The sequence below is a fragment of the Mchenga conophoros genome, linkage group LG20 (genome assembly GCF_057382185.1).
Source record: "Mchenga conophoros isolate Kocher_MC1m ecotype Shallow Benthic linkage group LG20, M_conophoros_male_GT1.1, whole genome shotgun sequence".
In the NCBI taxonomy this organism is placed as follows: Eukaryota; Metazoa; Chordata; class Actinopteri; order Cichliformes; family Cichlidae; genus Mchenga; species Mchenga conophoros.
In genome coordinates this window covers 22,671,987-22,688,476 of record NC_140545.1, presented here as the reverse complement: position 1 = coordinate 22,688,476, position 16,490 = coordinate 22,671,987, and the positions used below count along the sequence as shown (strand labels likewise).

Genomic DNA, 16,490 nt, shown 5'->3' with positions numbered 1-16,490 from the left:
ATGTGATGAAAAGTCTATTTTTATATACTCTTATGTAGAATTCAAAGCAGTATTTGAATACTAGAAAAATGTGTTCAATGCATAGGACTTCATTAAATTAAACATAAAATATGTCCTGATATATAAATATTGCCATATGTTGCTTATCGGTATTACAAGCACTAAAAATTACACCTCAATTATCCTTTTTGAACTTCCTTTAACCACTTTGGGGGCTTTTTTCAGCAACATTTTTCTCCTCCAAGTAAGGCTAATTTACATTTCAAACATTGTAAAGTAGGGTGATGAATTTGAAAAGACAACCAAGACTTGCACAAACTATGGCCAAGTAATTTTTGATTAGTTATAAAGCAGAGCAGACTCGCGGCGGATCAACTTGTCTCTGATTTCCGTGTAAGCACAATGGAGGCCTGTGCTCTTGTGATTTGGGGAAGTGAAGCACACAGAAGGAAAAAAAAGACTTCCGCCCAACGTGGGGCTCGAACCCACGACCCTGAGATTAAGAGTCTCATGCTCTACCGACTGAGCTAGCCGGGCGCTGATGAAACACATCGCCGTTTAGAAATTTCACCCAAATTAGAGAAAATGACCTGAACTAAACATTATATCTTTTGTACACACGTTGTACTCGAACGGCTACGTGCAGTTCTCTCCGGTCTGTCTCATACTGCCCTCTGGTGCCATGATGCAAGGAGATAAAATGAACGTGGAATTCTGTTTAAATTGTTGGGAAGTTAGCTAACAAGTCTAAACACGTTAGTGTTAAACACACAGCGCCTGGATTTGAACAAAAAACGAATAGAATTGTGTATATATAGGGACTTGCTTCTTTAGACGAATAACACCGCCGATAAAAACTAAATTAAAAAATAAAAATCAATGAAGGTTAAAATTAATTGTCGACGGTTAGCTGTCACAAATGTAAGCGACCATGTGTTAACATGTTTGCTAACCTCTGACACAAAATTATCCCTCTGAAATTAGAAGAAATTATATTATAATTACAAACAATATATTCTTAACATTAAATACAGAATCAAAAGACTTACTACCTGGCAAGCGACTTTACCTCTAGTTGACCTTTTTCAGATTATACCATCGTTTACCAAATTTAACTTCCGGTCTCTCCGACAATTTCTATTTAAAACTTAAAATGATTTAAGCTTGATTTAAGTAAGAAATGTATTTAAAATATATTTGTCCTCACCACAACATTACTCCTTTATATAGTGGATTATTTACTTAATAAATCATCTTATGAATTAATTCATATAATATGATAACATATCATCACCATATTAAAGCGTTTTACATTTACATATCCTCAACTACAGTTTGAAAAGAGGAATTTATTTAATTTTTTTTTAAATAACTGTAATTTAAACAATATTCACAATGTAAATTTACTGGTGTTTACATAAAATAGTGGACACCAAACAATAAGTGCAGTTATAGGACACAATTTAGGTCAGCATATAGGAAATGTGTCTGCTGTATCTGTGACTAGCAGTCATTTGAAGGTGTGCAGAGGTTTTAACTCAGCAGATTGTTTCATATGTTAAAGATGCAAATGCAGAATGAGATGCTTTTTACTTGGGGTTCCACAGCATCACAATAATTCGGATTTCTTTAAATATAATGTTAGGCACATAACAATAAAAAAAATCCCCCTGTGACTCTGAGTTCCAAGCATGATTGAGACAGAGTTGAATGCTTGAAAGAGATTGAATATAATTGATTGTATATGATTACATGATTCAAAAGTAAGTATCCAGCTCCGTTTGAAACTGCATACACATATTGAGAGAGTAGGATGACATGGTATGCATCCCTATTGAAACTCGAAGATGATAGCTTTAACGCTTACTGCAAAACAAAAGTGTACAAAAATCATCACAAACCATAAAGCACACTGTTGCTTCCACTTATGCCCTCAAGAAGTTAGAAATATGCATTTAATCCCTATCCTGCATAATTTGTACCTATTTATTTTGTCAGATAACCCGACAACGTGCCCCACACAATGACTGTGTGAAAGTTTTCTGCAACCATTTGTCAAATTGTCCACAGGAACATATTCTTTGGCCTACTTTGACTTAAAAAAAAAATCTAGTCACACCCCCTGCTGGCTTCCGGGAGTGTAACTAGTCATCACCAGCTGCTATTTTGGTAGACAGTATAATTTTCAAACACGCCAATCATTTAAAATAACAGTAAGTCTTTAATGCATCACCATACGTGGTGATTTAGCATCTCTCTGCCTGCATTTCCTGAAACCTGGAGCGCGCTTACGTGGGGAACGTGAAGGCACCACGGGCCCGGGTTCTCCTTCTACGTCAATGACACTGGGCGGTTCATGAATGGGGTTTCGAAGTGGGAGGGCCCGTCATCTGACTTCAGCGGGCAGCAGGAATAAAGTGGGTGTTGTGCTGTGGTGTTTGGCTCGGTGCGATGCGTCTTCATGTCTGCTACTAAACACACGAGCAGCGGTTCACTGTGCTTGCGGACTACGGCGGAGGGATCGTCCCAGAGCAGAGCGAGCGAGCATCCGTCTGTTGAGGCCAGCAGCAGTGCAGCAGGGGAAGCTAGCTCCAACCCCGCTTAGACTCAGTGACAGCAGCCCGGAGCCAGGCAGAGTCGGTGAGCCATGGGTTTCCGCAAGAAGAACAAGAGCCCACCGGTGCTGAGCCACGAGTTTGTGATCCAGAATCACGCCGATATGGTGTCGTGCCTGGCCATGATCATCCTCCTTGGCCTGATGTTTGAGGTACAGTGTGACTGGACGAGCTGTTGTACTTAGTCGATTTATGTTAGCTGATGCTAACTCTCGCTAGCTGGGATGACAGCAGCACTCCAGTGACAGGGCGCTAGCGTGTCTTTCTCCTTACCTTCTCATGTGTCTAACTGATTGCCAAAGAAGATGGTAAGGAGGCCCATTGGCACAGCTAACAGGTCATCTTACCACCACTCTAGACTAATGCACTTCCTCTCTCTGGCTTTTGACAACAGGATGGTCAGGAAATATCTGCCTGCGTGCCACACATTTGATTACCAGCCTTTTGATTCGCCACAGCTGACTAGTACCTAGCCATATTTGAATGGACTAAGATGGATTTCCTTCATCAAACATGTCCACACCCAAACCCTGCTTCCAGACGGGAAATGTCTCTCCACTTTCCAAATCAACTTTTTTTTTTTAATACTCTGTGTGAATATATTGAATTTTATGATTTATTAATTAAAAACATCTTAGCTGAATTTCCCTGATGCACCTATACTGAGTCATTGTGCCAGTGGTGGTGAAGACCCCTGGGAGCCCCTGCAGGCAGCTCCTGGAGGTCTCTAGACCCCAATTATGAGAATAAGTGGAATTCCACATGCTGTAGCTGCTCTGCAGCACTCACTCCTCACATTTCTTCATTTTTCACTGCTGATAACAAAACTGTGAGCTAGATGCATTGGTGCGATTCAGTTGTGAACCTCTGATTGAGGTAAAGTTTACTGCATTGCATCCCAATGAATTCATCAATAATCAAAGTGTTTTCTTGTCATTACAGGTCACAGCAAAGTTTGCCATCATGTTCATCACAGTTCAGTACAACGTAACTCAAGTTCTTGGTGAGCCTATATTATTCTGTCTATTATTGCACCCTTTCACTGTTCTGAGGCCTGTGCTACAAAGTGAGTTCAACATACCCAGGATACATTTCTGTTATCTGGGTTAACTCAGCTTAACGCTGGAAGCCAGGCTAAGCAGTCCCACAAAGCTAGTTATCAACTCTCTAAGTTAACCCAGGGTTTCCCCTGCACAGTCACACGTTGGCAGCATCTGACCAATCACAGCTGTTTATAAGTGTTCTGGCAAAAACTTTTATTTATTTACACTCTAAAGAAAGATGAAACTAGAGGTTGAACACAAAATGCACACTGGGGGGGGAAAAAAAACAGCAGTGTGTGAGAAGAAAAGCGCTGTAGACTCACATTGTAAAAGTGTGTTATCAGCACTTTGGTCAGTAAAACTAGAAAGCAGCTGCGCTATTAATAAAGTTTGGCCCATTCAAAGCCAGGAAAGAAAGCTGGAATAACGACTGTATAATTTAACACGCGTATCAATATAACAGCTCTGTCATTAAGACAGGTAAGAACCCGATGGATTATAATTGAGTATTTTGTTAAAAATGATGTTTAAAAGAGAGTTTTAGTTTTGTTCTTTCAGCTGTGGCCTTGATGGTGTTTAACAGTCTGCGTGTAATGAATACATTTGAATTCTGTTTTTAGATTTTTGCTTAGGCAACGTGCAAATTTGGTATCAGTTCTTTTCCATTTTAGGATCTTATGTTGATGCTTATAAAACAATGAAATTGTTTTACTTTTTTTGACACCAATGAGCAAAAAAAATTACCTCTGAGAGCGGAAACTGATGCGCTTCAGGGAAACACAAAGACTAAAGATGCTGTTAAAAAAACTTTAGACTCTCCTGCTATCTGAGCACATAGGTCAAAGGCGTCTTCCAGGAACAGAGTCAGTACATTCTGGAGAATTCATTAGTCAGTAGGTGGTGATTTCATACCTGTTGATCTCTAAACTGAAACTTGACCTGCTCCATAACAGGTTAGCTTCATAGCTGGTTCACTTCCCGGTAAGAAGTGTTCCACCTGTGTGGTACTGAAAAACCAGGGTTAAGCCTGAAATTACCTGAATAAAATGAAACACTGCTTTGTAGGTTTTAAGTGCTTCACCTTATTTATGTTTTTTCTTGTTTTTCTTTTCTTGTCCTCTTTGCAGATGAGAAAAGCGACCCAGTCAACCTTTACCAGTATGGCCCTAAAGACGTGGCCACTGTGTTTTTTTACCTTCTTATTGCAGTCATCCTTCATGCCTTGATACAAGAATATATTCTCGACGTGAGTACATCGGCTTGATGCCTGACCTTTTTTCTCCCTCTTTTAAAACGGGCTTGTTTTTGATGTCGTAAATAAAACCAGAACTGTGCTTAACAATAACTCGGTCTCCCCTTTAACAGCTTGTGTACATGCCCTTTTAAAGCAAATCACAATGGCGGAAGGAACCTGTGCGTACAGTACTTTACAATGGTCTTTAGAGTTTCATTTCAAAAGGATCAACGTAGCAGAGTCTCCACTGCCACATGTGTCGCCTCCGTTATGTCCCTATTCTTTTTGTTGGTGATCAAATTCCATCCTTCCGTCCTTGCTTGTGCGTTCATTAAAGCACAGTGACTGAAACAACGCTCATGTTTCTCCTGACAGCTTATGGCTTTGATAATCGTTCTCAGCAGGAGAAAAGAATGTTGTTAGATGTATTTTTACCTCAAAATCTCTTTTGGACAACATGTAACAGATATAACAGAAGGGTAAATTTTTCTGGTCCTTTACTCTTAAAGGATAGAATCGCAATTTTCATACCTCTTAAAACAATAGCCCATGATTTTTAAACGGGTTTTAAAATCACAGAGTTTCTCCAGTTCATCCTGACTGTCAGCAGAACCACTCCTAATGCTCTTAAAGTTTATGAAGCAGGGACTTTGTCACCCCACTCTGACTTCTGTCTTTACCAGGTAGAGTTAAAAAGTGTCAGCCCAATTTTGTTTTTTAATTTAACACTTAGGTCTGTGGCATTGTGTTCATTAGGTTGTCTGTTTTTACTTTTATTTCAGAAAATGAACAGGAGGTTGCACCTGTCAAAAACCAAGCACAGCAAGTTCAATGAGTCCGGGCAGCTCGCAGCGTTCTATCTGTTCTCCTTCATCTGGGGCTGCAGCATCCTAACAGCGGTACCAGCATCAGAAACCAAGAGGTGCATTGTCTCAGCCTGCATTAGACCTCATCTCATGCAGTGTCTCTCTTTCTCACGCAGGAGGACTTTGCAACAAATCCTACTTTCTTATGGGAGGGTTACCCACATACTCGCATGGTGTAAGTAGTTATACACTCCTCCACATACTATAGACTCATTATTTAAAGCTGAATGATTAATCTAAAGAAGAACGTACCTTCATGAGATATTTTCATTGAGACTTTTCAGCCTTTTTGTTTTAATAATATGAAAAATTAATCAAGTATTGTACTTGTCTTATTCATCTTCCACAAGGAAGGTGGAGCATGAGGTGGACTGGCTCCACCTAAGAAAGGGTTGAAATGTAGATGAAATCCTAAATGGAAAACATCGCCACGAGTACTGGTTCACCATCAAAAGTGTAAGGTTGCAAATACGAGCGGCCAAATTGAATTTCCTGTAGGGTAGCTGGGCTTAGCCTTACAGCTAGGGTGAGGATCTCAGACATCTAGAGGAAGCTTAGAGTCCAACCACTCCTCCTCCTGACATCGAAAGGAGACAGTTGAGGTGGTTCGGGGATCTGGTTAGGATGCCTCCTGAGTGCCCCGTTGTACGTTTTCTGAACATGTTCAACTGGGAGGAAACCAGAACCTGCTCATTATCATTATCTGACTTTCAGTCATATGAAAAGGTTTTTATAGGGCTATATGCAGTCATGGGGAGAAAGTAAGTACACACTATGATCCAGAAGCTTGTAGAAGCACCTTTACCATAAATACTTACAGTAATATGGAGTTTTAACACATGCATTAACGTATAGCTGAATGTTCCAGACCAGCCAACTGTCCAAACATTTCTAGAGGTGTCCACGTTTGTGATAATAAGTTAATTTAAGTTTATTTGATTAGCATTATGTGATTGCTCCTCGCCCTCTTAATTCCTGCAGAAGCAGTAAGGTTATACTTGGTTAACTTTCCTTTCACATGACTGTATCACGTCTGGCTTGGGAACAACTTGGGTTCCCCCAGGAGGAAATGTGAGGAAGACAACATCATCATGCTCAAAATGCTGAATTTAACCTTTTTCTTCAAATGTTTTCCAATCCTGCTACTGAAGTCTTTGCTGTCTGTCTGTGTCCAACTGGTAAAACAAGCAATTCACATGTGAGAGAAGCATTGGACTTGCATACATTTTTAAGGGCGTAGTTATAATTGTTCCTAATGGGTATAAAATGTGACAAACTCACAACTTATTACATTTCTCAGTTTTTCAGTCTGAGTTAGGGAATGTGATGTAATGCCTAATTAATTATCTGCGTGCCCTACTGCTGTTGACTCCGTGCTGAAAGGTTTTCTTGTCCTCTACACAACCTGTCCTTTGTTTAGTTTTCAGGTCAAGTTCTTCTACATTTGCCAAATTGCGTATTGGCTCCACGCACTTCCTGAGCTGTACTTTCAAAAAGTACGGAAGGTAAGGATGTCTTTCCCTTTTTTTTTTTCCCCTTCTTCCTTTTTTTTTTTTTTTTTTTTTCCTTCCTAAAACTGATCGAATTCCAATAAAAATACATTTTGGTTTTATGAGTTGGGGATTTTTTAGCTGAGCTGAGTTCCAATAGCAGTTTCAAATTTTGATTTATCAGACCACAAGACAGAGTTTTACATCGCCTCAGGCCCAAAGAATGAAGCAGCATTTCTGACGCTTTATTTTAATTTGATTCACTGACTGGTTTTTCTGAAATTGTCCTGAGTCATGCAGTGATTTGCACCACAGAGACATGTTTGCTATTAATGCAGTGCTCTTTCAAATCTCTGCGTTCTGTTTTATGTGTTTTATTAAGGGTTACATACTTTAAAGATCACTTGCTTGACAAATTTCTCATTGTCCTTCACAAAGCATATGTTGTTATATATATATATATATATATATATATATATATATATATATATATATATATATATATATATATATATATATATATATATATATATATATATATATATATATATATATATATATAAATTTTTTTTTTTTTTTTTACAGAAAACTGTTTGCTTTATGGTTATCTGCTGATGCTAACAAACTCTCATCTGTTTTATTGTTTACAGGAAGACATCCCGCGCCAGCTTTATTACATTTGCCTTTATGTTGTCCACATCACCGGTGCCTATGTCTTAAAGTGAGTGCAATAACAGTTTTATCCCGAGGAAGAAATATAGAAGAAGCATGCATGTTACTCACAAAGGTCAACCAGTTAATTAATTATCAGTTAGTTCTTTATTTGCGGTTGCACTCGAGTGCATAACAGTAAAATTAGTACATTATTATCCAATAAAGAACATTAACTTCCTATCTTACAGTGATCCACTGCTCTGTGTCACATAGTTTTTTAAGTTCTTTGAGTTACGTACTGTGCATAGTTGTTCAGTTATCAACCTTTACACTCAGCCATAGTATTTTCTCTGATCATTTTTACACTTTTATTCTTCACCCCTGCAAAGGGGATTGCAGTCACAAGGTTTAATATTTTAAAGAGATCTTTTAAACTGCAGTCTTTTCACTTTGTTCATCTCCTTCAAAACTATTGATCCAAAAATAAAGTAATATGAGGAACTGATGAAAAAGGCATGTTCTTATAGAAAGCTATGTAGGTGCTATCTGTAGGTGACTTTTTTTTTTTTTTTAATCATACCCTCATTACTGTCATTGCTCTGCTGCCCTTCTCTGTCCCCTGCCCATACAGCCTTCACCGACTGGGCCTCGTGTTGCTGGTCCCTCACTACCTGGTGGAGCTTCTGTTCCATGCTTCACGCCTCTTCTACTTCAGTGATGAGAACAAGCAAAAAGGGTATGGCTTCTGTGCTGAATTTAGGATTTACTACTTTGTGGGTGGTAACGACCTAATGCCTATTTTTTTCTTTTTTTTTTTCTTTGCAGTTTTACTCTGTGGGCGCTACTTTTTGTCATCGCCCGCCTCCTCACCCTCACACTCTCGGTTCTGACATTCGGTTTTGGCCTGCCCCGAACAGAAAACCAGGGCTTTTCCCTAGCTGAAGGCAACTTCAATGTGCTCACCATAAGGTAGGCCCAGCTGGGATCTGAAGCGTATTGCACCTAGCCAAAATACAGACGGCAATAAACTTAAATTAACAACATCTGCCCCTCAGGATGACTTGTCTGGCAGCTATCTGCCTGACACAGGCCTGGATGATGTGGAAATTCATTAATTTCCAGTTGAAGAAGTGGCGAGAGCACAGCCAGAACCAAGCCTCAAAGAAGAAGGCGGCCAGCCCAAAGAGCAAGCCTCACAAAAGGGAACTCACAAGGGGTGAGTGTGCACTCTTTATTGTTGGGATTCTTTACTGCTCTGTGATGGTCGCTGATGAATATGCCAGTGTGAAATCAAATTGACCGGGACTCTTTCACTTACTTCGTCTTGTTAGGTGGAGCTGCCAATGGAGTTGTCAAATCTGAAGATAAAACCTCACCACGGGCAAGGAAAGCTAAAGCCTCATAGAGCTTCACAGAGGAGGAGGAGAATGAGTGAGGGAGTTCTGACAATGTGACACTTTGTCTTTACACAGCTTAAAATTATGTGTACTACTCCCCAAAACAAATGTTTAAGCACGCTAGGAAACCTTACATGACTGTCCCTTTTGGGGGGCTGAGACTCCTTTCCAACAAATTTCAGTGTTACTGTCTGCTAGAAGTGTTTATTATTCATTTGGGTTTGCCGGAGATGTTGACAGGGCAGTTGTGGTTTTGATGCTTTAACAGGATGGATTTAGCTAATCAAGTGTCCTTTTGTGTAACACTAAGATCGCTTGTCGGGTACTTTAAACTGAGTTGCTCTTTGGTAATTTGACACCGAATCAAGTTAACGTCACAGTACCTTAAAAAGCCACCCACTTCAGGGCAACTTAATATAAAGTATTAGCGTACACATCAGCTGTACAGGGTGTCAGTTAGAGTTTGGGCCGTTATTCCGTTTGGGGGGGAAAAACACAGGCTATGGCTCGTGTTCCAAAATGTAAAGCCTTTCTTGCTCTACGAGAGAGAGTCTTTCATAATCTGCCGTTGTCAGGAAAAATCTCTTAAATTATTCACTCCAAAGGAATGTTTGTGCTATTTCCATATTTAGCGTAGCTGCAGTGAGAAAGGTGAAACTTGTACTTAACTCCTTGCCATCATTTAACAGCACCTGCCATTGAAATCCAACACGTTGCAGGATTGAGGCACTGTTATATTTTAGACTGCTTTTATCACTACCCTGGTGATCAGCCTGTTGAGCCCTTTTCAGACATGGGTGATGTAACCTCGCTGGCTTCATCGGTCTGTTTAAGTGATGGCGTTCTGTCGTTCAAACAGGGGTCACTTTTCTGTTGGCGTTTCTCACGGTACGATGGATTGGGAATATGGAAAAATGCAACACAGAGCATTGTTATAATCCTAATCTTATTGCAGATTACAAATGGATTTGGTGAGCTAAAATGTCACCTGTATTCATGTTTTATTCATATTCATGCTGTTGGGATGTTTTTGGGCTGCAGCAGCTCACAAACATGTCTATGTCCCTATGCGATTACATTTAGACTGGTGTTTGAAGTGTGATGGGTAAATGTTATTGGCTTGACTTTTACAGAAATGTCACCAGGAAGCCAACATGGTCCAACATGTCTGAAATGGGCTTTTACAGCTGTTCTTCCAGGTGAACTGACTTACCAAGAGGAAGCTGCACTGTAACCTGTGATGCCGCCACCGTATGCATTCAGTTAAATCTTTACAATGGCATGACTGGAAGTTAGAAGGGGGAAAAGAACAACAATTTGAGGCTGCACTTATGTCTTTTTATATGGTAATGTATGCATGACGGTTTAAGGCTAAAGACTTTAATGGCTAGTTCTTACCTGTGCTGTTAAGTTTGCATTTCTCTCTCACTCTCACACACACAACACACACACACACACACACACAAGCATTCAGTGGCCTTTTTACAACTGCTGCAAGAGGTTTGAGTTATTTATTTTTGTCATAAGCTACAGATACTTATTATTTTATATGTTTTGAAAAGCTATAACCAGCAAACACTGCGGTACATAGCAAAACTGCATTTAGTTAATCCAAACAATACAATCTTTCTTCAAGTGTCCTTATAATGTTGGTGGTTTATATCACTGCTTGTGTTCTGTTGTGTTTGCCTTTCTCTCTTTACTTTTGTTTGTTTGTGTTCTTGGGCATCAGGGGACAAGCGTTTCACCACTTACACCATAAGTTGCATCCGAGAGCAATGGGAGGCATGTTTGTGAGTTTGTATGCTTGTGCACTTACTTGTGTGCGTGCAATATTGTTTTGCCTACTGTGTATGTTTGTGAATTAACAGGGCCTGAATGATGTTGATGCTGATGATGGTCTCAGAGCATGAAATTTGACAATCTGTTCATTGATTCCTGCCCTTTGGTTGTATTTTCACAGTAATATCCTGTTCTTTGATTCTCTTTGGGTCTTTCTCGGTTCCCGGCACCCTTCTGTGTGCGAAAACACCGAGCTGTGGGTTAGGTGTATGTTCTGTAGGCTTTCGGTTACTAAATGCTTATGTGTTTAATGTCTCCGCCTCTCAGATGTTCTAGCCTGTGTGAGAGAGATTCTCTGATTGCCAAATGCGGCACATTTTTTTTGTCCTCCTTTCTTCACCTTTTCAGTGATCCTGACATTGCTACGGAGCACATGTATTGTATTGCCGGTCAAACTCTTTCCTCTTATGGACCAAGTCCTGCTCTACTACTCAACCACTGTGCATGCGAAGCTCTGTACAGAAAAGACTGTCTGCACACAGCTGGAGTCTGGAGTCTTAGTCTAGAGCAGGGAGGAGGTGAAGATGCCATTCATTTCGCACTCCCTTTAGCACTCCTTAGTGGGACTTGGGCTGTCTTTTAAAGCCTGTAGTCTGTGTATAGCAGTGTCAAAGGAGGGAAGGAAGAGCGGAGGACTTATGTACCAGCCTGTTATTAAACTGTCTCAGATGTAAAAGATACAAAAAAAAAAACTGACTTAACCCTACACTGTACTAATGTATGTATCAGATTTTTAAGCTATTTTTATAGAGGGGAAACTGTTGAAATTCACTGTTCAGTACACACGTAAATATTTGATTTGCATCTATGTTATGAATTGTTTTTGTTTGTTTTTATATACTAAAGAACTGTTTGCTGAACTGTTAGTGTGGGTATACATAGTGATATGAGTGTAAATTTTACTTAGCCTAATGGTTTATATAACTTCATGGCCTTACTAGAGCAAAGTGAACTCGGTTGTATAACACTACGCTGCAGAAATGCATTGCAGCTTTCACAACATGCATATTTAACACTGTCATAATGTCATCCACACGTTAGGATTTTTTTCTTTTCTCCATTTTGTTTGTGTCATTCTGACAGGTAAGAGGCCTGTTTTTAAAGCTAGCAGTGCAGAGTGAAAGCATCTGTGGCCTTTTCTTGCTCATCAGATGTCTCACTGTGCAACAATCAGGCCCTGAATCATGAGCCACACCGCAGTTGAAGGCTCCTTCGCTTTGAGACATAATAGCTTGTATAATCCCACGGAAATAAGCTGCTTTTTTTTTTTTTTTTTGCATCATTGTGCAAAAAATGAATTATGGACCATAACACTGCTCACTTAAGGCTGTTTCTGCATTGATTCTGTTTGGTGAATTATAAATTGGACTTAAAAATCAGTGCATTTTGCCATTGTTGAAAATCAAGACTACAATGTAAAGCTGTATGAATAGCCTCTAGGTGGCAACCATCATTAATGCATTTGGACATGAAATCGCTTTTAAGAGGGGAAAAAGAAAGAAAGAAAACGGGGGAAAAACCTACAAAGAAAAGCCACACGATGTTTATTGTATTTTACTCATTTTGCATTGTCCTTATTTGTTTTTCTTTTGCTGCTTATTTATAGATGTTGCAATTTTTTTTCTTTTAAAATATGTTATCAGCTTTGATGGTATATATTTATGCAAATTCTTGTGAGTTCTGATCATTTTTCTTGCCACTTTTTTTTAATTTTTTTTTTAAATTTCATGTTTTCAATAAAGCTCCTGTTAAAAAAAACAAACAACTTTTTTTTGACATCCCGCCTGCAGGTTAAATAGTAGACCTGTCTCCATGGAAACCTTATGAAAAAGACATGCAAACTATACTGCCGTTTTAAAGTGCCCTATAAATTATGAGCGCTACAGATAATTATCCTTATCAGAGGTGAAACAGCAAAGGAAAATGTCCTTCATAGAGCAATGATAGTGCACTTTCATTATCTCACCTCCTGCTCATTACATCTTTCCACCTATTGCACTTAAGGATATATTTGTGGGCCTGTTTAAAATTAAACCTTTTTAATTCACACTATCCGTTGGGGACGGTGTCAGCAGATATGAGGAAATATTGACCAAATCGTACTCCTTGGCTAATTACCACAAGGGGGCAATGCTGAGCTTTTAGCCCGAGGGACAGGAACGGTCTGCTGGGATGTGGCTGCACACAGACCTGCATTAATAAATCACCAGTAAGAATAAGAAGGACAGACACAGGCTTCTCACACAATATGTACTACAAACAATTTAAGTCAGACTTTGATGGAATCAAACCGCAGATCGCACATTTGTTTATCCAAACAGCTCATGTTTTGCATGTCCACCACTACACGGTCAATTAATATTTACATCCATGGTTGGTAAAGAATGAGCATGACACGGGAAAGAGACACCTGCAGCTCACTGCTAATGTGTTGTGTTGTGTCAGACTAATGGGTTTTCTCTGGACAATCAGACAGCATGATGGATCAGTGGGAACCAGAGAGGTAGTGCTGGAGCTCTGCAGGGTCAGCACAAGGACAGGAGTTCACTCACATGCTCTCCATCATGCACATACGCACACTGATGGCTGTATCTCCAGCACAAATACATGACCTGAACTTTCTGAGGTTGTGCTTTAAAAGCAGACTTGCAGAAAGAGTCCAGCTGTAAGGTCCAGCTAAGACGAGGAATAAAAATCACTATCCCCCTCTTTTTTTTATTTCCTTCCCTTCACCCAATGAGGTTAAATCTGTCACTGAATCGTCAGTATTATGTGTAATTTCCATATAAATTAGCTTCATTAAAATGGGAGTACTTTCTTATTTAACGAAGCTCATTTGAAATTCTGTATTTAATAAGACATGTAATCCCAGACTTGCAGACTAATTGCCAACAATTAGCAGGACAGGAGCATGTGTGTGTGTGTGTGTGCACGTGTGTGTGTGGGGTAATCTCTTGCAAGCATTGTGTTCCTTCAGTGTTATTTTCATTGATTGTCTAAAATGAGCAAAATTGGGCAGCAGCTGCTCTACCAGTTCGGTTTTGCTCGGTGGAGATCTAAGAAACTCATGACCTCATTGTTACTTGTGGGTGAGGTGAGTAAACGAGCATATGTAGACCGATGAAGGACAGAATGTAGATGGGGTGGAAACATCTGGAGGGATCTGAGAGGTAGGAATGTAAAGCAAATGGGAGCAGAGACAGAACTGTAAGGGGGAAAGAGATCAGTGCTATGATTTTCAGTACAGTGGCCATTCGAGGGACCAAATACAAGTTTGAGAATTGTCCTAGATTTTCCAGATGAGCTGAGGAAAAGTGAAACAAACAGTTTATTTCTAATAAGCTTGAAAGTCAGTCACCTTTATTCCTCAGCACAGCCAGAACTGTCTTTGCCAAGCTTGCTTGTAATTTCTTTAAGTTGTCTTCAGGAACAGTTCTCCAGGCTTCTTGAAGGACATTAAATGTTGACTGCCTTTTGTTCCCTATTTGTCAGCACGATCTCAGACTGCATCAGTAATGTTGAGGTCTGAGCTCTGGGAAGGCCAATCCATGATTGATCATGTTCCATTGTGTTTTTCTATCTAGGTGTGCTTTTGCTGCATTGACAGTATGTTTGGGATCTATTGTCCTAACTATTGCCACTAATTTTCAGTCCAGTTCTTGTGTATTTTGGCATCAGCCTCCTTATTTCCCTTCCTTAAAAATGGCTTCTTGACAGCTGCCCTTCCACTGAGCCCATTTCTGATGGGGCACAGATGGATAAACTAAAAGGCCTGAAGCATCTCTCTGGTCCTGTGTGAGGTCTTTGCTGTGTTTTTCCCCAACCTATCATGGAAATTACTTTCAGATACTTTTCATCTGCTATAGATAGTTTTTTCTGTGCCTGCTATCTTTTCTTTTATCCTGAGTTTATTCAGTTTTTCCAATATTTTATGGACACACTGCACACCATGCTGAAATATGTCAAGCTTTCAGCCAATGCCTCTTTGGGAATCAAATGATTGCAGCAAGAATGCTATTTTATTTGTCTCAAACTGTGTTGTCTTTATTGTTTTTGTAGGTCTAACTAAAGAAATGGGAACAAAAAAAAATAGCCCATCCATACATCCATTTTCTACTGCTTATCCAGATTTAGAGAAGCACTTTCTTCACCCTGGCCACTTCTTCCAGCTCTTCCAGGTGGGCGCTGATTCGTTTACAATTCACCCAAGACATGTAATCTCTCCAGCAAGTCCTTGGTCTGTCTTGGGGCCTCCTAGGACATCCCCAAAATACCTCACCTGGGAGGAGTCCAGGAGACATCCTTGTCAGATGCCCGAAACACCTCAACTGGCTGTGTTCAAAAAAAGCAGCCTATGTCCAAAGGAAAACTTTGAAAGACCTTCAGAAAGTCCAGAAAAATATTCCTCAAGCCTGCAAAATTAGAATAAAGTGTAACTCTTTGAAGGCAAAAGATGAAGAAATGAACGGTGGCTCAAGATTTTGCACAGTACTGTTTATTTTCATGCAAAGACTCTTTGTCCAACATGAGCAGCTATTAAGTGTATGTTTGTGTATTTTATGTGTGACAGTGTCTGTTGTTGCTTTAATCAGGCGAGTCTGTTTAGAAGAAATAATGATTTAGTGAAAGCCTTCTTAATGTGAAATTGAAATGCAGAAAGCCAAACAAAACCACAAAAACATTAAAGAGCTATAAGTCTAAACATTACTGCTTGTGTAGAGAAGTTAATTAATGGCAAAAATGAGGGAAAGGGAGTGGAAGAAATTACTTGTACATGGAAATCAGTTATCAAGTGAAGATCTGAAGAAGCACCAGTGCAAAAAGTTTCAGTGGGCAGTGGATTGGTAGTATTTTTTTCTTTCTATTTTTTAATAAATTAAGTAAGTTTTATTGTTACTTTTTTGTTTGTTTTTTGTAAATCTAAGGATCTTTTTCTGTGAGAAAGTAGCTTCTGCTTTCAGTGACCTAACATTCTAAATATATATTGTAAGTTGCATGACTACAAGTTAAAAACAAGTGATAACCACAGAGATATTTCTCCTGCATCACGAGTTTCGGCCCCTTAGTAGCAGTGATCTTACAAGACCTTCCAACAATTCATAATAGTAAAATGAAAATAGGAGAAAATATAATAAAAGGACAGAAGTAGAAGAGTGGGAAGCTGCAATAATGTCCCCCAGGAGCCAGAGGCAGAGAGGGATAGATCCAGGAGATCAGGGCCATCAGAGCAAACCAAACATGACATATCAGCACAAACACCTCATATCAACTGTCAAGCACAGTGGTGGACGGGTAATAATTTGGGTTTGTTTTGCAGACACTGGATTGGATACTTGGCTTGGCTGAAAT

General features: G+C 39.6%; 1 protein-coding gene and 1 non-coding gene across 2 annotated transcripts; one reads left to right on the top strand and one right to left on the bottom strand.

Annotated features, from left to right (window-relative positions):
• Positions 1-464: 464 nt before the first annotated feature.
• Positions 465-537, bottom strand: trnak-cuu (transfer RNA lysine (anticodon CUU)). The gene has a single exon. It is a non-coding gene; the product is annotated as a tRNA-Lys (tRNA).
• A 1,831-nt stretch (positions 538-2,368) lies between these two features.
• On the top strand, positions 2,369-12,974 carry LOC146550800 (translocating chain-associated membrane protein 1-like 1). The gene is made up of 11 exons (XM_085259908.1): positions 2,369-2,767; positions 3,558-3,618; positions 4,786-4,904; positions 5,675-5,791; positions 5,875-5,933; positions 7,179-7,263; positions 7,899-7,969; positions 8,534-8,638; positions 8,728-8,871; positions 8,958-9,118; positions 9,234-12,974. Exons 1-11 carry the CDS (start codon positions 2,648-2,650, stop codon positions 9,305-9,307), a joined length of 1,116 nt encoding a protein of 371 aa, XP_085116034.1. The 5' UTR covers positions 2,369-2,647; the 3' UTR covers positions 9,308-12,974.
• The last annotated feature ends 3,516 nt before the right edge of the window (positions 12,975-16,490 follow it).

Coding starts and splice junctions, on each gene's coding strand:
- LOC146550800 (XM_085259908.1), top strand. CDS start 2,648: ATGGGTTTCCGCAAGAAGAACAAGAGCCCACCGGTGCTGAGCCACGAG. Junction 3,619..4,785: donor CAACGTAACTCAAGTTCTTG/GTGAGCCTATAT, acceptor TCCTCTTTGCAG/ATGAGAAAAGCGACCCAGTC. Junction 5,934..7,178: donor TACCCACATACTCGCATGGT/GTAAGTAGTTAT, acceptor TCCTTTGTTTAG/TTTTCAGGTCAAGTTCTTCT.